Raw genomic sequence first — 26,573 nt, forward strand, 5'->3', positions numbered from 1 at the left:
TGGCATCTTTTTCCTATATAAGGCTGTTTTGAAAATTGAAAACCCGTTGTTTGGTATAACCACTTTCATTAATTATTTTGACTAGATCTTCTGGATAACTTGATGCAGCTTCTACATCAGTACTTGCTGCTTCATCTTACACTTTTATGTTATAGAGATGGTTTCTTAAACGTCATGAGCCAACCTCTGCTAGTTTCCTGCTTTTCTTTTGTATTGTCCTCACCTCTTTCACTCTTCATGGAACAGAAGAGAGTTAGGTCCCTGCTCTGCATTAAGCTTTGACTTAAGGGTAAGCTGTGACTGGAACTTTCTCCATATTAACAGTAAGGGTGCTTGACTTTCTTATCATTCATGTGTTCACTGGAGTAGTACTTTTAATTTCCTTCAAGAACTTTTCCTTTACATTCACAACTTGGCTAACTGGCAGAAGAGGCATAGGTATCTAGGCTCTGAGCACACTTTCCTCATTAAGCTTAACCATTTCTAGCTTTTGAGTGAAAGAGAAGTATGTGATTCTTCTTTTCACTTGATCACATAGAGACCATTGTAGGGTTATTAATTGGCCTAATTTTAACATTGTTGTGTTACAGAGAATAGGGAGGCCCAAGGAGAGGGAGAGAGATGGTGGAACTGCTGGTCGTTGGAGCAATCAGAACACACACAACATTTGTCAATTAAATTCAAACTTCTGTCTTATATGGTTGCAGTTTGCGGCAACTCAAAACAATTATAAATAGTAAAAGCAAGGATCACTGTTCAAAGTTTACCATAATGATCATAACAATAATAAAAAAGTTTGAAATACTGCAAGAATTACCAAAATGTGATACACAGACATAAAATGAACAAATGCAGTTGGCAGAATGGTGCTGATAGATTTGCTTGACACAGGGTTGCTACAAACCTTCAATTGGTCAAAAACCCAGTATCTGGGAAGAACAGTGAAACAAGGTATGTCTGTATTACTTCCACACATTTTCAACAGACTCTTCTGGACAAGTGGTCCTGCCTAAATTAGGAACTGCTGTTTCGCAGTTTACTGATTTGTACTCACGATATTAACCAACATGTACCAATCAAAATGCAAAATGTCTAAATCTTTTTAATAATGTAAATTATTACAGTAATTCCATCTTTCACCTAATTTTTCATCATGCCTCTTCATTACTCCCTATATATTTTTTTTGAAAAAGAGACTTTATTTAATAGAGTAGTTTTTTAGGTTCACTACAAAATTGAGTGGAAAGTACAGAGAGTTCTCATATAGCCCCTGTCCAGATGTGCTGCCTCCACTATCAAAATCAAGTTGAGGACATTTCCCTCTATTCCTAGTTGGCTGAGAGTTTTCATCATGAATGAGTATTGGATTTTTTCAAGTGCTTTTCCTGCATCTATTGATTTGATCATGTGATTTTTCTTCTTAGCCTGTTAATGTGATAGATAAATAGATTTTCAGATATTGACCCAGCCTGGCCCACTTGGAATACATCATCCTGTACCATTTTTTTACCCAAATGCTCAACTATAGGTAGGCCTTGTGATTTTTTTTTTTTGTCTTTACAATTCTATGTTCAAAGCTCCTTTAAAGGATTCTATTTGTATGCATTAGGTTTTTTAAAAGATTCATTCATTCATTCATTCATTTGAGAGAGAGGGAGAGAGCACAGTGAACATGAGCGGGGGGGGGCGCGGGGGGGGGCAGAGGTCTCCCTGTTGAATAGGGAATCTGACTTTGGGCTGGATCCTAGGATCCTGGGATCATGAGCTGAGTTGAAGGCAGATGTTTAAGCCACCCACGTGACCCTAAACATGTTTTTTTGTTTGTTTTGACCCAAACGTGTTTTAACTTAAATTTCTTCACATATAAAATGAAGAGATTGAACTATTAAAACTAAACTTCTTCTTGTTTATTTCTATGACTCATGACTAGAATATTTAAGCTATTATTACCAAAAAGCCCACCATTAAAAATTTTTATTGTGAAATATTTCAAACATACATTCAGAGACAGATATTGAAGACCAAGATTTAGCAAGTAGTACATCTTGTCATATTTGCACTTGATTTGCTTTAAAAATGTATGTGTGCATGTATTAGGTTAGTTAAAGCTTCATTCTGTAATTATATTTCTTTTCATCCTTTCCAAAACTGATCACTGTCCTGAAGTTGGTATGAATCATTTTTTAAAAATTATACCTACAGTTTTAGTACATAACGTATGCATCCATAAACAACCTACATTATTTTGGGTTATTTTACTTCATCTAAATGATATCATACTGCATAATGTTTTCAAAAACATTTTTTTGAAAAGTTACATGGAGATGGAGTGCTTGAGTAGCTCAGTTGGTTAAACGTCTGACTCTTGGTTTCAGCTCAGGTCATGATCTTAGGGTCCTGAGATCGAGCCTTGAATCAGGCTCCGTGCTCAGAGACGAATTTGCTTGAGGATTCTCTCCCTCTTCCTGTACCCCTGCCCTGCTCATACTCACTATACACTCTCTCTCTAAAACAATTAAATAAATCTTTAAGAAAATTACATGGAGGGTAAGATTAATATTCCCATATTTGGGAACTAATTGAATTACACAAATATCCTTCTATTGTCAAATTAGGATATTAAATTTTTGGGGGGTACAGATTAAGACACTGAAGCAAGTAGGGAAATTGGGATATGAATTCTGGTTCACCCAACTCTGAACCCCCCATGTCTCATTACATACTAGGCTGCTTACATTCCTTTCTTGATGATGCCAGGATTGAATGACTACTGCAACTTCTCACTTAGGTATTTGGCTTAATTTTGGGTATTGTTCAAAACAATAAAGAATAGTGGTCTCTTTTTCAACATCAAAAAATTTTGTAACATCCACTTTTCAGAATCTTTAGATTTAGAAAATATGTAATGATAAACTTTGGAAGGATACCTAAATAATTTAGTTAAGAATAGTGGTTTCCTGAGGTAGGAAGAAGGTAACAGTAAAATAGGCAAATGGAAACAAAGGCATGAGTGAAGCTTTTCACTGTATATCTTTATATTTCTATATTTTAAACCATGTGTAAAGCATTGCCTGCTCAAAAAAGGCTTTAGAGAGAAAAAAGATATGTAATCACAGAATTTACGCATACTTTAAAATGGGATTTATTACTCATAATGGCTCCTAGTATATTTGCAAATCAGTAATGCCTATATCTGTGGACAACACATTCATTCAGTTCACAGATGATGCTTGATAAACAAGTGTACCTGCTGCAGACCCCATGGAACAATTCTGGAGTACCCACTGGTTGAAATCTAGTGGTTTAGTAACTGTGTTTCTGGGCCCATCTAGAGCCAAACTTACTTAATGATTCTTAACATTTACTAAATTTGACCTTACATGATATGATGAAAAGCAGTTTACTGAGAAATGAATTGTGACCATAATTTTATCAAAATAACAAAATAATTGAAGGGTAATTTTTCCAGTTAGTATTTTATGGTGCAACAGCAAGGCTGTTTTGAAAACATGTGTTTCTTTGGGCATTTTACCGTTTTTATACTTAAATGCTTTGTTAGGTATGTAAATTGATCCTTGAAAATACTTTTTAACCAAATATCCTTCAAAACATTGCTGTAGGTAGAGTATTATCATTAAAATGTAAGAAGAAAAAGCCCTTTTGGGATGCCTGGGTGGCTCAGCAGTTGAGTGTCTGTCTTTGGCTCAGGGCATGATCCCGGAGTCCCAGGATCGAGTCCCACATCGGGCTCCCTGCCATGGAGCCTGCTTCTCCTTCCACCTGTGCCTCTGCTTCTCTCTCTGTCTCCTCTCTGTGTATTCTCATGAATAAATAATAAAATTAAAAAAATAAAAATAAAAATCTAGGGCAGCCCCAGTGGCTCAGTGGTTTAGCGCTGCCTTCGGCCCTGGGCTGGTTCCTGGGGATCTGAGATTGAGTCCTGAATTGGGCTCCCTACATGGAACCTGTTTCTCCCTCTACCTGTATCTCGGCCTCTCTCTCTCTCTCTCTCTCTCTCTCTGTGTCTCTCATGAATAAATAAACAAAAAATCTTAAAAAAAAATAAAAATCTAAATTCACCTGAAACTAATAATACACTATATGTTAACTAACTGGAATTAATTAATTTATAAAAGATTTTATTTATTTATTCATGAGAGGCAGAAAGAGAGGGGGAGAGAGAGAGAGAGAGACAGAGAGAGACAGAGACAGAGACACAGGCAGAGGGAGAAGCAGACTCCATGCGGGGAGCCTGATGTAGGACTTGATCCCAGGACTCCAGGATCACGCCCTGAGCCAAAGGCAGATGTTCAACCGCTGAGCCACCCAGGCATCCCAACTAACTGGAGTTTAAATAAAAACTTGAAACTACAAAAAAATTAAGTAAAATTATGAAATAATAAAAAGAAATCTAATTTTTTCTAGTAAGTTAGCCAAATAGCTGTTTAGAAGACATTCTAGAATCAGAGAAACATTGGTTTGAATCTTTTTTTTTTTTTAAGATTTTATTTATTCATGAGAGACACAGAGAAACGGAGACATAGGCCGAAGCAAAAACAGACTTCCTGCGGGGAGCCCGATGCAGGACTCAATCTCAGGACCTTGGGATCACAACCTGAGCCGAAGGCAGACCCTCAACCACTGAGCCACCTAGGTGCCCTGATTTGAATCTTTACCCTGATACATATCAGCTGGGTGATTTGGGATAACTTCCTTATCCTTAGTATCCTTCTTTGTAGAATTGAAATGATAATCTATCAAGATTATTGGGAGGATTACCAAGATCTCAACTATAATTTCGATTTAACAGTTAAATGTATGTTTTTTTCTCTCAAGATAATGGATGTATATTATAATTTAAGGAGGTTAGTTTGTTTTTTAGGATGAAATTTTTGGTAATGCTGCAAGGAGAATTCTGCTTAGCTAGCTTTATATTTTGAAATGCAATGTGGAAGTACTATCAAGTTAGAATTGATTTTGACATTCTAGATTTATCATTGGCTAGATTTTATTTTATTTTATTATTTTATTTTATTTTATTTTATTATTATGTTTTACCTTGCCTTGCTAATATTTAGGCAGGAATTGATTGAAAATGGTTGATGGGGCACCTGGGTGGCTCAGTTGGTTAAGCACCTGCCTTCGCCTCAGGTCATGATCCTAGGGTCATGGGATTGAGCCCCAGGTAGGGCTCCCTGCTCAGGGGGAAGCTTACTTCTCCCTTTCCTTCTGCCTGCCCCCCCCCCCCACTTGTGTTTTCTCTCTGAAATAAATAAAATCTTTTTATTTTTTATTTTTTATTTTTATTTTTATTTTTTTAAAGATTTTATTTATTTATTCATGATAGTCACAGAGAGAGAGAGAGAGAGAGAGGCAGAGACACAGGCAGAGGGAGAGGCAGGCCTCATGCAGGGAGCCCGACGTGGGATTCGATCCTGGGTCTCCAGGATCACGCCCTGGGCCAAAGGCAGGCGCTAAACCACTGCACCACCCAGGGATCCCAATAAAATCTTTTTAAAAAAGAGAAAGTGGTAGACAGATTTTCATTGTTTCATTATAACTGTTCCTATTAATCCTGGCTAGAGAGGCAGATGAATAAAAATGGCAGTTCTTCTTCCATTGGAAATAAAGCACTTGTACATTTTAATAGCTAATGAGGGCAGAATTGGTTGAACATAAGCTAGAGACTGGCATTTATTGTGCTATTCTTACCAACTTCTGATATAGCCATAGAAGTTTTTAAGTTTGGGATAAATGCTTCATGACATTGACTTCCTTTATGGCCACTGTCTTAGAAATATACTCAGTATCACTATCTAAGAAGCATTAAATATGAGCCAGCTAATTTTTAGAACTAAATTTCATTTGAGTTGAAGGGAACACATGAAAAACCTTTTTTTGACATAAAAGAAATGAATGGATAGATATAAACACAATGCAGGATCAGGTGTTCCATTCATTAGATTTACTTTGTAGACATGACTTTGAAGAGTGAACCTGGTTTATGTTAAGAATGTTTTATAGTAGATTTTTCTGTGCTCCAGGTTTTATTTTTGTGATACTTAGGGCTTGTATAATGGAATTGAGTATTTGTAAGATTGCATCTCTCTGAGGAAATTGGTGTACCGAATATTTGTGGTTACAAGAAAAAGATTAATGCGTGGAGGAGATTAAAGAGACGAATGGAGGGGATCCCTGGGTGGCGCAGCGGTTTGGAGCCTGCCTTTGTCCCAGGGCGCGATCCTGGAGACCCGGGATCGAATCCCATGTCGGGCTCCTGGTGCATGGAGCCTGCTTCTCCCTCTGCCCGTGTCTCTGCCTCTCTCTCTCTCTGTGACTATCATAAATTAAAAAAAAAAAAAAAAAAAAAGACAAATGGAGTGTGAGAAGGATAACGTATATGGGTTGATGTTTTGGTCTGTAAGTATCACTGAATATTACAAAATTAAAGATGTTTTAAGATGCATGTAATTCTGCAGTAAGTGAATGGAACAAGCACTTAGTATTGATTGCATTTGATTTTTTTCTCCCATAAATTATGGGTAAACTAATAAAAATTATCCCAAGTATAAAATCGAATTTTCTCATATGAACTATTTATAGTTAATTCTTTGACATGCTATAAATTAATAAATATTCTACCATCAAAAGATTAGACCATTCAGTCACCTTTTGGATATGATTTGATAGGTGTGGCCACAAGAACTGTCACCCTTCTCTCATATTCTTCTGTGGCTGGCCACAAAAATCCTCACTCACCCTTCTCTCACATCCTTAAAAATCATCCATATTCATTTACTTTGTTCCTGAATTGTCTTCAGCAGAAATTTCTTTTTGAGACAAAGCATTGTATTTTTCAGAAGTCCACCTGTAAAAAAATTAATAAACTTTATTTTTGAGAGCAGTCTTAAGTACACAACAAAATGAAGTAGCAAATAGAGTTCCCATATATCCCCATCCCTACACAAGCAGAGCTGCCCCCCCATTGATATTTGCACCTGTGTGATAACATTTGTTAAAACTGATGAACCTACAGATAACCATCATCATTTGGAGTCCACAGTTTCCTCATAGGTTCATTTTTGGTATTGTATATTCTATGGACAAATATATAATGACATTATCCACCATCATGGTATCATATAGAAGAATTGTATTGCCCTAAAAGTCCTCTGCTCTGCTCATTCGTCCCTCCCTTCCCCCCAACTCCTAGCAATCACAGCAAAATTCACTTTTTACTGTCTCCATAGTTTTGCCTTTTCCTTTTTTTTTTTTTTTTTTTTTTTAAAGATTTTACTTCTTCATGAGAGACACAGAGAGAGAGAATGAGAGAGAGGCAGAGACATAGGCAGAGAGAGAAGCAGGCTGCATGCAGGGAGCCTGATGTGGGACTCGATCCTGGGACACCAGGACCATGCCCTGGGCCAAAGTCAGATGCTTAACCGCTGAGCCATCCAGGGATCCCCCTAGTTTTGCCTTTTCCAAAATGTCATGTAAGTTGGAATCATATAGTTTGTAGCCTTTTCAGATTGGCTTCTTTCACTTTCAGGCTTTCTCCATGTCGTTTATCCATTCTTCAGGTGAGAGGCATTTGGGTTATACATAGTTTTGGGTGACTACAAGTAAAGTCACCATAAGGATTTAGATAAAAGGTTTTGTGTCAACATAAATTTTTATTACATTTAGGTCAATACCTAGGAGTGGGGTTACTGAGTAAAATGTTAAGTTAAACAGACATAAGTTTTCCACAGTGGCTATACCATTTTGCATTTTCATCAGAATTGTTTTTCCACCTGTGTCAGCATCCTTGGCCACCTGTGTCAGCATCCTTGGCAGTACTTGGTATTGTCAAGAGTTTACTGTTTATTTTTAACTTTTAGTTATTTTAATAGATGTGCAGTACTATTTTATGTAGTTTTAATTTGCAAATTTAAATTGAATTCACATTTTTCATGTGAAAACCTATTTGTCAAATGTGTGTTTATTTTTAATGCAGAGGAAAGCAAATAGAGATAAAGATGGATGGATCAGTCTTGTCCTTGGCAAGCTTCTAGGAAAACCTGGCCAGCAGAAGTTTCTACATTAAAGGGCCCTGGGTGTCCAGGGAAAGAGGGCATACTTTGCCTATTTGACCTTATTACAAAGGACTAGGCTTTGTTTAAACAACAACAAAACCACCCCACAACTGGAGTCTCTCATTTCAGATATTTAATGCCATAATTAGCTGGTATTTATTTTGCCACATTTTACTTTGTTTATAGTAAGGAATACTGCTTGATGGCTCTTTAAACCAAGATTTAAAAAAAAAAAAAAACTAAACCAAGATTTTATAGTACAAGTCAGTTTCTGCCAATACTAGAAGTACTTGAATGTTTTGTAAGCTTTTAATGAACAAATGTATATGATGGGGCATAATGTATGTGTTCTGTCTTAATGTCAAGTTCCTTTTTGTAGACACCATACTTTATCTTTCTAGAATATTATTTTTGTTTTACTTTTTTAAAAAAGATTTTTATTTATTTATTCATGAGAGAGACACACACACACACACAGAGGCAGAGACACAGGCAGAGGGAGAAGCAGGCTCCATGCAGGGAGCCGGACGTGGGACTCAATCACAGGTCTCCAGGATCACAACCCGGACCAAAGGTGGCGCCAAACTGCTGAGCCACCCCGGGCTGCCCTCTTGTTTTACTTTTAATAAACAAGACTCCTATTAAAACCTTTACACAAATGTGTATAGTAGTTTTATTTCTGATAGCCAAAAACTGAAAACTACTCAAATGACCTTTCTAAAGGGTGGAAAGTTAGATAGTGGTACATCCATACCATCCATGGAATAATATTCTATAAAAAGTAATGAACTGTTGATACATGGAACAACTAGGATGAACTTCAAGGACAAATTGCTCAGTTAAAAAAGCCAGCCTCAAAAGGATATGTATAGCATTATTCTATTTATATAACAGTTGAGAATTAGCATAATTACCAAACTGGAGAACAGATTAGTGATTACTATATTTTAGGAAGGGAGACAAACGGATGGTAATTATAAATGGTTAACATGAGGGAGTCTTGTGATAGTACAGTTGAATATTTTAATTTTGTTTTTTTTTTTGAATATTTTAATTTTGATAGAATGTAACAGAATTGCATAGATTTGCAGTCACATACACAGATTATTACATGTATAACCGATCAGATCTGAATAAGCTCTATGAATTGTCCTAATGTCAGTATCTTGACTTTTGTATTGTGAGGTGATTGTGTGGAATGTTTGCACTGCAAACATTGAGAGAGGCATTAGACTTCACCCTACATTTCTTTCCAACTATCTATGAATCTATAATGATTTCAAAATAAAAATTTTTCAACCTAAAAATAATTAATAAATGCAAATATTCTTGTTTTTGAAATGTGTAAGTAATACAAGGATAAGTTTTCATGAAAATTCAAATAATGTAAGACTATTTAGTAAAAAGGAAAAGGGCAAATAGTTAATATTTTCAGAGTAGCAGTTTTTTTCTTTCTCTTTTCCCCTCATAAACATAAATAAGTATAATGATGTTGCTGATTTATATCTGTAATGATAATTAACTGATGCAGACATGATAAAACTATGCCATATCTTTAACCCCTACTTTCTTAGTAGTGTTGTATCATAGAGTGGCAAATTCAAGAGAGCTGAGTATTTCAGACATACTATATCTGTTCCTGGAAATTAAATGCTGCATTGGATTAGCAAATGCTGATGCAGGAACCATATGTAAACAGAAAATGATGACTTTATTCTCAGTAATTTGGATGTATATGTGGGGGAAAATAACAATATTGCTTTTACATTCATAGTATTTTTACAGCTTCATTTATTGTAGAATGGTAGAAGAACTAGATGAGTATTGCCTAGATTTTGTAACCTTTGAATGAGAATATGATACTGAGTACAAGATACATTGATATGAAAACTGTCCTTAATACTACAGGGGGTTTGTGCCATACAGAATGAGTTAAGTAAACCTGATCTTGTTACAGGAACACATTAACTTAGCCTCCAGCTTGGTGTGAGAGATATGTATGTTAACAGATAAAATATAATTCTAAAGTAGGTAAGAATAAAGAGCTTTGGTAGTAAGTTTGCAGAGTTCACTAAAGAGTAGGAAAAATGACATTGAGACTTTACACATATTGGAAACTTATGTATTAAGGTCAAAAAAGGCCTTACCATGTTAGTGGGAACCAAGAATGGAGGAGTGGGATCAATGGCAAGAGGTTGAGTGGATCCCAGGGCTGACTTACTCATGAAGCATAGGGTAGGGTATAGGGCCCACAGTATTTCTGGAGGCCGTTGATAATTTCTTTCAAAATCAAAAGGAAAAAATAAACTTTTAGATTGAAGAAAATGTCTTAACATCTAATATTAATATATTTTCTTTATACAATGCAGTTACAAAATATAATTTTAAATATTTTATTAATAGAGGAAGAGGCCCATGAAAAAAAATAGTTCCTAGTGCCTACAAAAGTGATCATGCAGCTCTGTTGGTTCTTGATTATTAAAGATCTCACATATTAACTGAAGAGTTTGGATTTAATTCTATTTTTTTAAACTTTATTTAAATCCAATTAATTAACATACAATGTATTATTGGTTTCAGAGGTAGAGGTCAGTGATTCACCAGTGCTCGTTACATCATGTACCCTCCCTAATGTCCATCACCCAGTTACCCTATACCCCCACAACCCCCTCCAGTGACCCTCAGTTTTTTCCCTATGATTAAGAGTCTCTTATGATGTATCTCCCTCTTTGATTTCATCTTATTTTTTCCTCTCTTTCCCTATGATCTCTGTTTTTGTTTCTTAATTTTTCACATATAAGTGAGATCATATGAGAATTGTTTTTCTCTGATTAACTTATTTCATGGAGTATAATACCTTCTACTTCCATCCACATCGTTGCAAATGGCAAGATTTCTTTTCTGTTTTTGAAAGCTGAGTAGTATTCCATTCCGCATCTTCTTTATCCATTCATCTGTCAATGGACATCTGGACTCTTTCCATACTCTGGCTTTTGTGGATATTGCTGCTATAAATAAGGGGTGCAGGTGCCCCTTCGGATCACTATGTTTGTATCTTTGGGGTAAATACCCAGTAGTGCAATTGCTGGGTCGTAGTGTAGCTCTATCTTCAACTTTTTGAGGAACCTCCATACTGTTTTCCAGAGTGGCTGTACCAGCCTGCATTCCCACCAACAGTGTACAAGGGTTCCTCCGCATCCTCACCAACATCTGTCATTTCCTGACTTGTTAGTTTTAGCCATTCTGACTGGTTTGAGGTGGTATCTCATTGTGGTTTTGATGTGTATTTCCCTGATGCTCAGTGATATTGAACATTTTTTCATGTGTCTGTTGGCCATTTCTATGTCTTCTTTGGAGAAATGTCTGTCATATCTTCTGCACATTTCCAGATTGGATTATTTGTTCTTTGGGTGTTGAGTTTGAGAAGTTCTTTATAGATTTTGGACAGTAACCCTTTATCTGGCGTGTCACTTGCAAATATCTTCTCCCATTCTGTCGGTTGTCTTTTGGTTTTATCAGCTGTTTCCTCTGCTGTGCAAAAGCTTTTTATCTTGATGAAGTAGTTCATTTTTGCTTTTGTTTTCCTTGCCTTTGGAGACATGTCTAGTAAGAAGTTGCTGCAGCCGAGGTCACAGAGGTTGCTGCCTGTGTTCTCCTCTATGATTTTGATGGATTCCTGTCTCACATTTAGGTCTTTCTGGATTTAATTCTAGAACATTAGAGACAGATTTTAAGCATAAAGATAAGTTCTATCTTTTATGAAGATACTTCTGTCAGCAGTTTGTATGAGACTATTTACAGTTTAATGTAGTTACATTAAATCAAAATTGTTGTAGTGCTTATTATAACCAAATATCACCTGTTTAAAATGAGGAGAGCCATTTAAAAAAATACTTTATTTATTTGAGACAGAGGGAGAATGCATGAGCTGAGGACAAGGAGAGGCAGAGGGAGAGAAGTCGACCTTCCACTGAGTGAGGAGCCTGTCAGGGCTTAATCTCACAACCCTGAGATCATGACCTTAGCCAAAATCAAGAGTCAGATGCTTAACCAACTGAGCGACCCAGGTGCCCCAAAGAGAACAATTTTTTTTTAAAGATTTTATTTATCCATTCATGAGAGACAAAGACAGAGGCAGAGACACAGGCAGAGGGAGAAGCAGGCTCCATGCAGGGAGCGCAACGTGGAACGCAATCCCAGGTCTCCAGGATCCACCTTGGGCTGAAGGCGGCACTAAACTGCTGAGCCACCCAGGCTGCCCCAAGGAGAACAATTTTTTTGAAGACCCATGTCTAATTACTGTACTGGTTAAGGATGTCCCTTAAAAAACATTGACTTGGGGATCCCTGGGTGGCTCAGCGGTTTAGCGCCTGCCTTTGGCCCAGGGCTTGATCCTGGAGTCCTGGGATCGAGTCCTGCATCGGGCTTCCTGCATGGAGCCTCCTTTTCCCTCTGCCTCTGTCTCTGCCTCCCCTTCCCCTGTCTATCATGAATAAATAAATAAAATCTTTAAAAAGAAAAAAAAAGACATTGACTATAATGACCATACTTGACTGATCAAAATTTGTCTAGCTGTTGACAAATTTAGAACATCTACACATAAATGATCAAGTCTATATATGTGATCTGTGGCAATATAATACTAGGATGTACTATTTCTCTTTGAAATCTTTACTTCATCCCTATTTTTCTATATTATTTATGAAGAATTCCTAGCTTTATACAGAAATATTGTTGATACTGATCTCAAGAAATAGCATTTTAAAAAAGATTTATTTATACATCTTTTTATTTTTTAAATTTAAATTCAATTAATTAACATATAATGTATTATTAGTTTCAGGGGTAGAGGTCAGTGATACATCAGTCTTATATAATACTCAGTGCTTACATCATATGTCCTCCTTAATGTCCATCACCCAGATATTTCATCCCCCCTACCCCTCTCCCGTCCAGCAACCCTCAGTTTCAACAAATAGCGTTTTAAAAGCTACAAATACTGTTTTATAAAATGGATTTTTCTTCATGTTGACCAAGGTAGTTTAGTTAGAATTCTTGCTAGTATACCTTTATATTTTATAAAAATTCCTAAATCATAATATAAAAGAGTTACTCTTAAAATAGCAAATTATAATTGGTCTATACTAATGCCATCGTCATGAAATAATTCCTTAAAAGTAGACTGATGAAATAAATTATTTAGTAAAAACTCAGAGATATTAAAGATATGATTAACTTCCCTCTAATTTATAACTTTATTGTTTTGACATTCGATTCAGCTTAGTTGGTAGGGGTGGGGCATGAAAGAGAGAGACTACGAGAGTTGGATTTGTTTTTTGTCTTTCTATAAGGAGAATTTTAGGTTTCAATCATCAAATTATTTAATAATGGCACTAAAAAATTTACACATATTCAGGCCTTTAGCCATATTAGGCCTTTGTAATTGTAAAGGAAATCTAAGAAGAGCAAAAAATTTTCTTTTAACATCTTTTTTTTTTTTTTTTTACGAAGGTATATCTTTTCTTTTTATTTTTAAAGTAAATAGGCAATTTTATTTGTGATTTCTCTACTTCCAGGTACAGTTAAATCTGTTAATGAACTCAATATTCAATACAAAATTCTAGTAAAAATATTTGATAATAGAGGGAGAGGAGAGGAAAAAATAGGATATCTTGGTTATGGAAAACTAGAGTTATTGAGTTCATAAATTCTGACCTTTGTGACAATCAAGACAAAAATGGAAATAGATTGAATTGTGTAACTTCAGTGTGTGGTAGTAGGTAAGGAGCACTTAACCTGAATCAAAAAAGATAGGGGGGAGGGGTCCCACCTAATTGGCTCGTTTAGAAGAACATGCAACTTTTGATCCTCAGGGTTATGAGTTTGAGCCCCATATTGGGTGTTGAGATTACTAAAAAAAAAAAAAAAATTAAAAAAAATTTTGAAATGGGATGGGACCGGAAAAAGGAATTATGCCTTAATGATATGCATTTTATATCTGTATTACAGAGTTTTTGGTTGTAGTTTGAATCAGTTAAGTATGAATCTTGGTGTTGTATCTGCTTTATATGTAGAAATATATTTGGTTTTAATCTTTATATTCATTTGGTAAAGTTTGCAGTTAGGATAATCTAAGGAAATACTGTGTACACAATATTAAATGTATAAGATAAATAAATATAATTAAACTTGTCATTAAATGAATTTGAATATGTGGCTACATATTGCAGAAAAATGGTTGAATCGTAATTAGGTGATATCCTAGAATTAGTTTTATAAATAGGCTGTACTATATTTTTTGGCTATTTAGTTGATATAAGTACAAAACTGCCTGAAATGGTTTTAAATGTGGAAATCAAGTTGCATTTATTTTTTTAGAATTACTCTCTGTGATTACTGAATTCAGTAATTACTGTCCATCTCCAAGCAGACCATGTAAGATGCGTGAAGGGTGGAACTCTATATTATCTACTTGTGAATGTCCTATTTGCCTAGCCCAAAACATTGAAGGTGCTTTCTCTTGTAATAAATATGACAGGTGTATGTGTCTAAATGGATTTGGGCATATAGTTCTTGGCTCTTGCATTTCTTCTCCAGGGTTTGGTCCTTAATTTTTTAGGTTCAGAAACATTATTTTCATACATCATCTCCAGTGCTAAGGATAAGATACATATCCAAAATGAAGAAATAAATCAGAAGCCCATGAGGAATATATCTATTGGCCACCTGTATTAGACTGTTATTCTAGCTAGTCAAACATTAGTAAAGTCAACTTCAAGAAACCAAATAAAGATCAGTTGTTGCTTTTGATAACAACAAATAAAATTTCTTTAGTATTCTCAGCAGTGTTGATAAATATTTGTTAGCTGATAAATATGTGGCAAATATTCTATTGAAATTAGGTAAATCAAAAAAAAAAAAGAAATTAGGTAAATCAGGTTTTGTATATGGAAAAAGAGCATTGAAAGTACATTGGTTGTCCCTTCAGCATAAAGTGTGATTGAGCATTTCTGTTTCTGGTTTTTATATTGATATTTTTAATAATAGAAAGTAATTTTCTTTTTGCCCACTAATATTCTTAGTTTTTTAAAAATATTTTATGTATTTATTCATGAGAGACACAGAGAGATAGAGAGGCAGAGACATAGGCAGAGGGAGAAGCAGGCTCCATGCAGGGAGTCCGATGTGGGACTTGATCCCAGGACTCCAAGATCTCGCCCTGAGCTGAAGGCAGATGCTTAACCATTGAGCCACCCAGGGGTTCCAATGTTCTTAGTTTTTAAAATAAATTTACTAAGGTATACTTTATATACCATGAAATTCACTCATTTTAGGTGACCAATTATTTTTTTTTTTATAAATGTACAGAGTTGTGCAGCCATTACCACAATCTAATTTTAGAACGTTTCCATCTGCCCAAAAAGAAACCATGTACCCACTGGTAGTTACTCTCATCTTCTTTAGTTTACTATGCCCAATGATGTATGTTTATCTTTCTGCACCTGGCTATAAAATATGATAAAAATTAATACTGGAAATTTTCTAAAATTATTTAGCCCTCTAGGATTGTTAATTTGTTTGAAGTTTTGATAATTTAGAGCATAGAATTTTAAAATTATGTTTCTTTATTCAGATGCCTAAATTATTTAATAGGAGAGTAGTGAGAATAATTTGTGTAAGGAGGGATTGCTTTTGGGAAATCAGTTTTCAAGTTTGTTTCTTGTTTGGAGGTGACAAATTAATTAATGAGCAGAAAGAAATTATTGAATAAATATAAAATTACACATGTATTCAAGCCTTGTTAGAGATTTAGTAGGAAAATTTACAGTGCCTTTCAAAAAGACTAAGATTTTATTTAATAATGTTTTGCTAATAACATTATCATAAAATTAAATTTGTCATTCTTTTATTTATTTTAGCTTCTCAGAACCAAGAACGTCTATGTGCATTTAAAGATCCATATCAACAAGACCTTGGGATAGGTGAGAGTCGAATCTCTCATGAAAATGGAACGATATTATGCTCAAAAGGTAGCACTTGCTATGGCCTTTGGGAGAAATCAAAAGGGGATATAAATCTCGTAAAGCAAGGCAAGTAACACTTTTCTTACCTGAAATAACTTGGTGTTTCATATACTTGAAGTTTATCTAAAAAGGGCCTGGATGTAGATTAAAACCTTTTCCAGGAAAACAATAGGTTTTAAAATATATATCCATGTATATACTCATATTAGGCCCAAATTTGTAAAGGGTAATAGGTTTTTAGCTTATTTTAATAACATTTTTCTTATTACATTGTTAATAATATGTCCTCATTATTCAAAGTTTAGAAACTAGAGAACTGTAAGAATTTTATACTCTTAAAAACTCTTACATATTAATTTATTCCCTGCAAGTATATTTTTAATGGATCTCTATTTTTATATGTATGTGTACTTATTTTTCAAAATTTAGGATGATTCTGTATGTATAAACAATTTCATACCCAATTTTTCTTATCTTATATTGTGAATATTTTCCTATGTCTTTAAATATACTTTGAAAACATTTTTCATCTCTGTACAATATTTCATTATATACACGTATACATGCAATTTACGTACACATTACTCTTTTGTTGAACATTATATTATGTTCTGGTTTACTAAAAAGCAAAATGCTTCAGTGACATTTTGAACATAGATCTTTGATTGTATCTGATTATTTCCTTGGAATAGATTGCTCAAGGTAGAATTATTAGATTATAAAGCATGAATATTTTAAAGGTTCTTTATGAAATCTTTATGAAATTAGAAAGTATTTCTAGAAATACTATACATTTACATTCTCTCTATGGAAGTGTTACCAAAATCTTATTATGATTGTATATTATTTTATTAAGCCTAGAACAACTTAATAGATACAGACAAAAAGGAAATCGTACTATTGCTTTAATAATAACTCTTAGATTAATGATGAGGTTAAGCATTTATTGGTGGCTTTTCTCCCCATGAAATGCTTGTTAGTACTGTCATTTTTTTGTTATTTAAAAGATGTGTGTTTCCTATTCTTTTGCAGGAGTAGTTTATAACTTATGTGTATTATGGACTTTGTCACATTGATTGCAGTTATTTCTTAGCCTGTTTTAATTTTGCTTATTAACCCCTAACTTGTTTACATTAATATCAATTTATAGGATGTTGGTCTCACATTGGAGATCCTCAGGAGTGTCACTATGAAGAATGTGTAGTGACTACTACTCCTCCCTCAATTCAGAATGGAACATACCGTTTCTGCTGCTGTAGCACAGACTTGTGTAATGTCAACTTTACTGAGAATTTTCCACCTCCAGACACAACGCCACTCAGTAAGTAGTTTAAATAACTTACTTTTCCTTGTTCATTCTTTTCTCTAAAGATGTGCAAATTTTAAAAATATATAAAAACATTAGGTTTGGCAGAACAAAAGGCAGAATTCAAACATCATCAGACTATATCTAGCTAACACCTAAAATCCAAATGAGGTACACAAGGATTTCCAAGATATCACTTGAGTACCAAATAAGTTTGATGATACTTTCTAATCCCTCTGAAGCTATACTTCCAACAGTACAAAAATATGTATGCATAGTGGTGCCTGGCTGGTTCGTTGATAGAGCATGCAACTCTTGATCACAGGGTCATGAGTTCAAGCCCCACATTGAACATAGAGCTAAATCTAAAAAAACCCCACATATGCAGAGGGTTATCCATTGCAGTATAATTTGTAACTGCAAAATATTGGATACTCTCTTAAGTATTCAGGAATAGATTAGTTAAAATATACTATGGTATATACATGTAATGGAGTACTGACTATATAAGAAAAAATGAGTAAGATCTCAATGAATTGGTATGTAGTAATTTCTAGAGATAATATTAGGTGAATAAAAAGCATATATATTGTGCCATCTTTTATGTAAGACAGAAAGCTTATCTTTACAAAAAGAAACAAAGGATAAACCAGAAAATAATGAAGTTGGTTATTTACAAGGGATAGGGAGAATGGAGTGGAAAGTATACATAAAGGAGTGAAAGAACTGGGACGTCTGCGTGGCTCAGCAGTTGAGGATCTGCTGTTGGCTCAGGGCATGATCCTGGGGTCCTGGGATTGATTCCCATATCAGGCTCCTCACAGGGAGCCTGCTTCTCCCTCTGCTATGTCTCCACCTCTCTCTGTGTCTCTCATGAATAAATAAAATCTTAAAAAAAAAAAAGGAATGAAAGAACTAATTAAGGATTTTACAAACAGAGTTTTGCTATATATACTCTTTTGGGCAAGGTGGGAGAATTGCAAACAAATACTAAACTCATTTAGGTTTGTTTTTTAGAAGCCTGGACAAAGCAATTATGAAACAATTGTAATAGAATTAAGAAATAAGTAGGGCAGCCCCGGGGGGGGCTCAGCGGTTTAGCGCTGCCTTTAGCCCAGGGCCTGATCCTGGAGACCCGGGATCGAGTCCCACGTCGGGCTCCCTGCATGGAGCCTGCTTCTCCCTCTGCCTGTGTCTCTGGCTCTCTCTCTCTGTGTCTCGAATAAATAAATAAAATCTTTAAAAAAAGAAAAGAAAAGAAAAGAAAAGAAAAGAAAAGAAAAGAAAAGAAAAGAAAAGAAAAGAAAAGAAAAGAAAGAAAAGGAAAGAAAGAAAGAAAGAAAGAAAGAAAGAAAGAAAGAAAAGAAAGAAAAGAAAGAAAAGAAAGAAAAAGAAAGAAGTAAATGGTGTTGTAAATGGTGTTGATGCACTTGGGAGCCAGAGCTCTTACTGAGGAAATAGACACTTGCAATTATAGATGGGGGAAGACAAAAGAATCCTATGTGAATAAATTATAACTCAAGGTATGAGTACTGATTTATGACTTTAAAGACATATATATGTGTTACATGCAAGGATATGTGGCCATGTACATATGTGTATGCACGTGTACATACTTGTATGTATATATATTTATATTTATGTGTGTAGTGTACACACACACACCTATATATATTTCTTAGCTCTATTTGTTGAAAAGGATAAGAAGCAATAAATGGCACCCCAGTAGCAGTGAACAAATGTAATACTCAGATTTCGACTCTAAGACCAGTCCCCTCTGAAAGGAATTTGGGCTTCTTGGAAAAATGACTTATCCTAAGACTGGAGCAGGATAGGTGCAAGATAAGCCCAAAATATCTTGTAACGCTAGAAAGTAAGGAAAAGAAGTACCCAAACAGGGTGGAGACTTCACAAAGGCATAGGAGCCAGCATGAAGGAACTCCGACTGTCTAAATTTGAGACAATTGGAGTGCTAAAAAAAGCACAGTAACAAATTGTAATCCATTGCAGTGAAAATGAATTCATGAGTCAATGCTGATAGCAGAGAGGGGAGAAGAAAGGGCACTTGCTTATGGTAAATGCCAGGTGCCAACTAGTGAATGTAGGAGTGCTGGAATTGGAAAATTACCCTTTTGTAACCATCATGGTAAGAATTGGATCAGGTGAGAATAATCAGAACATCCTAAATCTAAGGACATTTTCAATATGGAGCCAGGATATTTTTGTTGTTTTAAAGCATCTGCCATGTATTTCAAGGAAAAATTTAGTAATTATAAGTTGAGGAAATTGGATAACATTTTGACCAAGTGATTAAAATTAACATCATTAATGAAGGGCAGATGGACATTGATGATACTCTGAGTAGGAGAGTATCACTAATAGAGTACCATATTTTAGCCAAGAATTCATAACCAGAATCTAATCAGAAGGGAACATCACACAAACTATGAACTAGAAATGCTCTATTACAAGAAGGGGATTTGTCAAAAATGTCTAAGACCTATAAGGCAAAGAGACTGTGGGAAGGATCTAGATAAAGGAGGCTAAAGAAACTTGACAGCTAAGCCATACCTAAGTTTCCTATGCTGGATGCAAAAAAATATGATAAAGGACATTATATCAATTGACAAAAGAGATTATTAAAAAATTATTTCAATATTAAATATACTGAAGCTGGTAGCAGTACTGTGGTTATATAACAGATTATCTATATCTTTGGAAATACTCTGAGAAATTTTAGAAATAAGGAGCACAAATATATATATATATATATATATATATATATATATATATATATATATATATAACTTCCCTGAAATGGTTCAAAAAAGTATGTGTGTGCATGTGTGTGTGTGTGAACATATCTGCTTGCGCAGAAAGAGAAAATAATAAATCAAGCAAATGGGGTAAAATAGTAATAAGTGAATCTGGGTAAAGGTGTATGGGTATCTTTGTGCTATTCTTATTCTTATAAATGTTCTGGAAGTTTTAAATTTATTTCCAAATAAAAAGTTTATTTGAACTTTTTAAAAAGTAAATTTAAAAATATATTGTTTTGAAATATAGTACATTTCAAGAATATTCTGTCAACAGCTTTTATCAATCCATATCTGAGATGTTCAGTTTGGGATTATTTGATTTGTTGATGAAACACTAAACTGAAAGCAATAGGAAGTTTTTTCATATCTACTTCAGGCCATTAACTTTTATTAAGAAATTACACTGAATTGGCCACATTTATTTTCTACAAAGAAGCAAACAAGCAAAAGAAGGTCTCTCATTTTTCACTTGTACATCTAGCTAGATGAAAGAGGAGTGAATTTGTGCATAAGTTCTCCTCAGTATTTTTATAGTTACAATTCAGAGTGTTACCTAGATTTTTGTTTGCTATAATCTTTTGAACCAAAAGCAGAAATATTGTCAACTAGGAATCAGAAATGTTAGCCCAATAAAAAGGGAGAATGTTTTAAGTAAAGTGCTCTAATTTGGGAGCATTGGCCCAATTTATAGATTTTGTTCTAAACAGAGTGGTAAATTTGAAATTAGCAAATAAGATGAATATTGGTTTTTGCATTAATCTCAAGAAAAATAATTATTATATTGAATGTCAGACATTTAGTCTATAAATGATAGGTGCTTGATCAAAATAAAAATAGTTTTAAGTGTTGAAGTTTAAATAAATTAATTAAAATATAACGTTAAGGGGGCATCTGGGTGGCTCAGTTGGTTAAGTGTCCAGCTCCTGATTTTGGCTTAGATCATAATCTCAGTCATGAGATCAATCTTATGTTGGGCTCCACACTCAGTGTGGAACCTCCTTGAGAATTCTCCCTCTCCCTCTGCCCTTCCCCCTGCTCTCACTCTCCATCTCTCTCTAAAATAAATAAATAAATCTTTAAAAGAATGTGTGTGTGTGTATACACACACATAATTAAGACAGAATAGAAACATGGTGCGCACTTACAGAGATGGAGAAGTAGGATGGTATGGGGTGACCATTGTGGGGGAAAGTTACATATATTCTAATATTCTATTTGAATCTTTAACCTGAGAATATATTTGTGTATTATGTATATTAGAATATATTAAAGAAATACCTGCTTGTTAAATTAGAAAAATGGAAAAATGAGATAAGTGGAAAGGAGAGGAAATAATCTTTAATAATTTTCTATATCCAAATACAACCATTATTAATATTTTGAATTTTTTCTAGTTTTTCTCTTTAATTTTTGTATAGTTGTACTAGTGATAAAAATGCATTTTAGGGAGCACCTGGCTGGCTCAGTTGGTAGAACATGTGACTTTTGATCTTAGGGGTCCTGAGTTAGAGCCCCATCTTGGGGGTAGAGTTTACTTTAAAAAACAAAAAAAAGGAAAAAATGCATTTTAGATCCTACTTTTTCATTGAGCAGAATAAGTATTTTCCAGATTATTGTATATGTTTCATAGTCATCAGTTTTAATGGTTGTATATTATTTCATCAAATAGATATTTTCCTTATCCATTCCCTCAGTTTTGGACATTTACACTGTTACTAGTTTTTTATTACAATGAACATCTTTGTATATGTAGCATTATATTAAATTGTAATTCCCAGAATTTTAATTTCTATATCCAATAAGTAGCAGTATTAAAATTCTTCATATATTGTCAAATTGCTTTTCTATTGGTGGAAACAGTTCACATTCTCCTATGAGAGAATGCTATGCTGGAGTGCATATTCCATCATGTCTTTATAAGCACTGGATTATTAAAATAAAGCTTTGCTGAGACCATTTTAAAAAATGATTTGGATTGGGATTTTTTTTGTTTTTTGTTTTGGGGGATTTTTTGAGAGAGAGAGAACATGCATATGAACAGGGAGAGGGAGAGGGAGAGTCTGGCAGGCTCCATGCTCAGCATGGAGCACAACATAGGGCTTGATCTCACAACCGTGAGATCATGACCTGAACCTCAGTCAAGAGTCGGACACTTAACTGACTGAGCCACCCAGCACCCACTGGATTGTTTTTATTAGTGAGGTTCACATAATTTTTGTTTCTTCTCTGTTTTGAATCTCCTTATGTTCATTGTCTATTTGTAATACTCTTTTTTAAAATAATGAAGCTAATTAGCTTTGAAAAAAATGATTTATAATAGTCTGAAATCTAGTCATTTCATCCCTTGTCAGTTTGTCTTGATACAATAGGGATGACGGGAGCTATATTTTAAGTACTGATTTAACATGCAAATGCATGTTTAAAAAAAAAATCTTTGAACCTTGACTCTTCCTAAGGAAAGACCCTTAATATCTCATTCATTAAAAGTTCAATGCTCATTTATACTGCTAAATTATACCTTAATCAAGGTGTTAAAATGTTCATTATTTATTTTTCTGAGAACAGTGTTCACTGAAACAGTATCTCTACATCTCTTAAAGATGGCTATTAAAGCTTTGCAGGGCAGCCCGGGTGGCTCAGTGGTTTAGCGCCGCCTTTGGGCCAGGGTGTGATCCTGGAGACCTAGGATCGAGTCCCATGTCGGGCTCCCTGCATGGAGCTTGCTTCTCCCTCTGCCTGTGTCTGTCTCTCATTCTCTCTGTGTCTCTCATGAATAAATAAATAAAATCTTTAATAAAAAAAATAAAAATAAAAATAAAAAAATAAAAATAAATAAAGCTTTGCATTTACATATTGTTTTATAACTTCAAAGTGCTGTCACATGTATAAACTCTTTGAAGATGTGTCCTTAGTATTTGGGTAGTTTAGTAAAAAACAAACCCTTTTGTCCTATTGAGTAACTATGCTACTCAGGTTGAATGGTCATTAAAGTGGTTGTCTTTAGGAGATTCAACTTGCAGCTTATCTTTTTTAAAACTTTTTGCCGGGCAGCCCGGGTGGCTCAGGGGTTTAGCACCGCCTTCAGCCCAGGGCCTGATCCTGGAGACCTGGGATCGAGTCCCACATCGGGCTCCCTGCATGGAGCCTGCTTCTCCCTCTGCCTGTGTCTCTGCCTCTTTCTGTCTCTCCTCTCTGCTGTGTTGCTCATGAATAAATAAATAAAATCTTTAAAAAATAAATAAATAAAACTTTTTGCCTATTATTGTATTGACAATCAATGTCAGGTGTTAATATTTTGGGCCCCCAACAAAAAAATGTTTTAAATTATTTCAAACATAAAAAAAAGCTTCCATATACCTTTTATCCACAGATTTACCAGTTCTTAACATTTTGCTGTATTTGCCTTATTAATCTCTCTCTCTATATATATATATGCTGATCACTAATTTTTTCTGAACCTTTTGCAATTAAGTTGCAGGCATCATACCTAAATTTTCACATATTTTTCAGTTGTCTTTGTCTTTTCTATTAAATTATTTTAAAAAATTATTTTTCATTTTTTCAGAGAGAGCTAGCATGCAAGAGAGCATGAGGTGGGGAGGGGCAGAAGGATAAGCAGACTCCCTGTTGAGCAACGTGCCTGATGTGGGGCTCTATGCCTGGACCTGAGATCATGACCTGAGCTGAAGGCAGAGACTTTAACTGATTGAGCCACCCAGGTACCCCCTACTAGATTCTTAAAAAAAAATTTTTTTTTTAAAGACTTTATTTATTTATTCATGAGACAGAGAGAGAGAGGCAGGTTGAGGGAGCAGCAGCGTCCATGCAGGGAACCTGACACGGGACCCCAGCCCGGGACTCCAGAATCATGCCCTGGGCGAAGGCAGACTCTAAACTGCTGAGCCACCCAGGTGTCCCTAAAAAACTTTTTTATGAGAGTATAGTTGACACACAATGTTATGTTTTAGGTGCATGATAAAGTGATTCAATATCTCTTTATTTTATGGTATGTTCACCACAAGTGTAGCTACCATCTGTCACCATACAACATTATTACAGTGTCATTAACTATATTCCTTATGCTGCACCTTTTATTCCCATGACTTTATCATTCCATAATTAGAAGCCTGTACCTCTCACTCTCCTTAACCCATTTTTGCCCATCTCCCTACCCTTTCCTCTTGCAACCATCAGTTCGTTCTCTGTATTTGTAGGTCTGATTATTTTTTTGTGTGTTTATTCATTTGTTTTGTTTTTTATTTTCCACATGTAAGTGAAATCAAAAATGATAGATGCCTGAAGTAGGTGGTAATGCCTTAACCATGTGTGCGTTGTCAGGCCTGAGGGCCTCTTACATCCTTGTAAGGGTAGTGCTAATCTCTCCTTTCATACAACACTCTTATACAAGATTCTAAAGTCTTTGGTGATAGGGACTTTTTTATTTTTATTTTTATTTTTATTTTTATTTTTTATTTTTTATTTTTTTTGATAGGGACTTTTTTAAATGCTCTTTTGTCTCAACAATGTCTAATACCGTGTCAGGTATGTAGTGGTAGGAGTGCAATAAATGTTTGTTAAATGAATAATTTAATGAATAGATATATGGTAATATATAAATTCTGAAATGTTTTCAAATGCTTGAAAGGAATAGGATTTATTGTCATTTGTAATCTGGCAAAAGTTGAAATCCGTGGATTCACTCACTAATGGACAGTATTTATTGAAAGTTGGTTGCTACTTTCAATTAAAAGGACAAATAGTTCATGGGATAGCAAGTGCAGACAAATGCAGAACAATTATTAACTCCCTTATTTTAGATTTCATTATGGTGAAATACAAAAAAAGCCATAATTGTTCCTATTCTCTTTTCCTTCCCAAAAAAGAAGCATCAAATTTGAATTTTCAAAATAATGCAGGAATTTAGAAAATTTTTCCCTATGTAGATGCTGTTACATATCTCATTTTCAGAGATACTTTACTCAAAAAGTACAATTGTAGCATATATTAATACTGGTAAAGAAAATGATGCACAAGTAGGTTATGGCTTTTTTAAAGGTTATATTCTAGGGAAACAGCAGAAGGTACTTTATGTTCTCTTTAGCCTAGTCATTTCTCTCTCAATTGTTTTCAGCTGAACAGTTTACTTCCTGACCTCAAACTATTCATTACTGTTACTGGAATTATATCTTATTAAGTATGTGTTTACACAACACCCAGAACCACTTTTTCTTGAGTTCTTACAGCTGTACCCCATACATTGAGTAGGGTTAGACTCTGTGGCAATGAAGGAATATATGGATGACTGAGAATAACAAAATATAGCTCTTCCCTGAGAAAAAGCTGCGTTGTTTTTTTAATCAACCTCAGTTGAGGCTGAAGGCCATCAGGTAGTTAGTGATAGAAACTAAAGCATATGACAGTGGATCTTTAAGAATAAAATGGGAGGAGTTGTCAGAGAAAATATGACCAATCTATGATCATAAGTGAATATCTTTAATTTTGCTGAGCCACAGAGTCTTACATTATAATCATTTAAAGATTATTTTGATGTGGAGTTAGGGGAGTGGAGAAAGGTTATTCCACTTACCTCTAGTTCTTAAAATTTTTCTTACATATTGCAAATTTTGTGTAATCTATAAAACTGCCTGGTTTTTGAGGCAATGAGATATGGTCCAAATTAATGAGATCTCGGTCGACTTCTGGCTGTTTTGCTAAAAAATTTAGTAGGATGAGAAGTCCGCTGATGCTTTTGTTGAGACATAAATTAAATGTCTGTTTTATTTTTTTTGAAATGTCTGTTTTAAAATAATTAAATATCAGCAGTTACATATTAAAGTTCTGTTCCAATAGATCACCAGTGATTTCTGGTCAGTGAGGACACCAGCTCTCTATTCTCAAAAAACAAAAACAAAAAAAATTTCCTCCAATCCCAGCATCAGAGGTATGGTTTAAATGTTGTGCATGTTCCTCCATTAGGAAGCATTATTACCATTTTTTGAAGGAAAGGAAAAAGAACTTTTGATATTTAGAAATCTATGCCAATTATTTTGCCATAATCCATAATCTGAGGTTCAGATCTGAGTTTGGCATTGGAGGCCCAGAGTGTGTGTTCAACCAGAAACTCATTGTGAGAGAATTCTCTAAGGAAAAAATTGGCTAGAGATCAGATTATGGGGTATGGGGTTGATAACTCCTATTCTAGGTCTTTGTGCCTGAATTATTTTTTCAAAGATTTTTTTCTTCTAGTGGTGAGTCTGTGTTTCAGTTGTTTGTCCTTTTTTTCAAGGGGATAGGTTCCATATTTAACTATTTTCATTGTATGGGAACCTTAAAAAATACAAGCCAAAGG

The 26,573-nt window shown here is 34.7% G+C and overlaps 1 protein-coding gene and 1 non-coding gene across 3 annotated transcripts in view; one reads left to right on the forward strand and one right to left on the reverse strand.

The window, feature by feature from the left end:
• The window catches only part of BMPR2 (bone morphogenetic protein receptor type 2), a 197,356-nt gene that overhangs the window by 90,569 nt on the left and 80,214 nt on the right, over positions 1–26,573 (forward strand). For both annotated transcript variants that reach the window (XM_025442055.3, XM_049106654.1), the window contains exons 2-3: positions 15,995–16,165; positions 17,250–17,420. In XM_025442055.3, coding sequence (XP_025297840.1) covers positions 15,995–16,165; positions 17,250–17,420 — 342 coding nt within the window. The remainder of the gene's footprint in view (positions 1–15,994; positions 16,166–17,249; positions 17,421–26,573) is intronic.
• On the reverse strand, positions 24,501–24,621 carry LOC112656835 (U6atac minor spliceosomal RNA). The gene has a single exon (XR_003134698.1). It is a non-coding gene; the product is annotated as a U6atac minor spliceosomal RNA (small nuclear RNA).

This window comes from Canis lupus, chromosome 37 (genome assembly GCF_003254725.2).
Source record: "Canis lupus dingo isolate Sandy chromosome 37, ASM325472v2, whole genome shotgun sequence".
Lineage (NCBI taxonomy): Eukaryota > Metazoa > Chordata > Mammalia > Carnivora > Canidae > Canis > Canis lupus.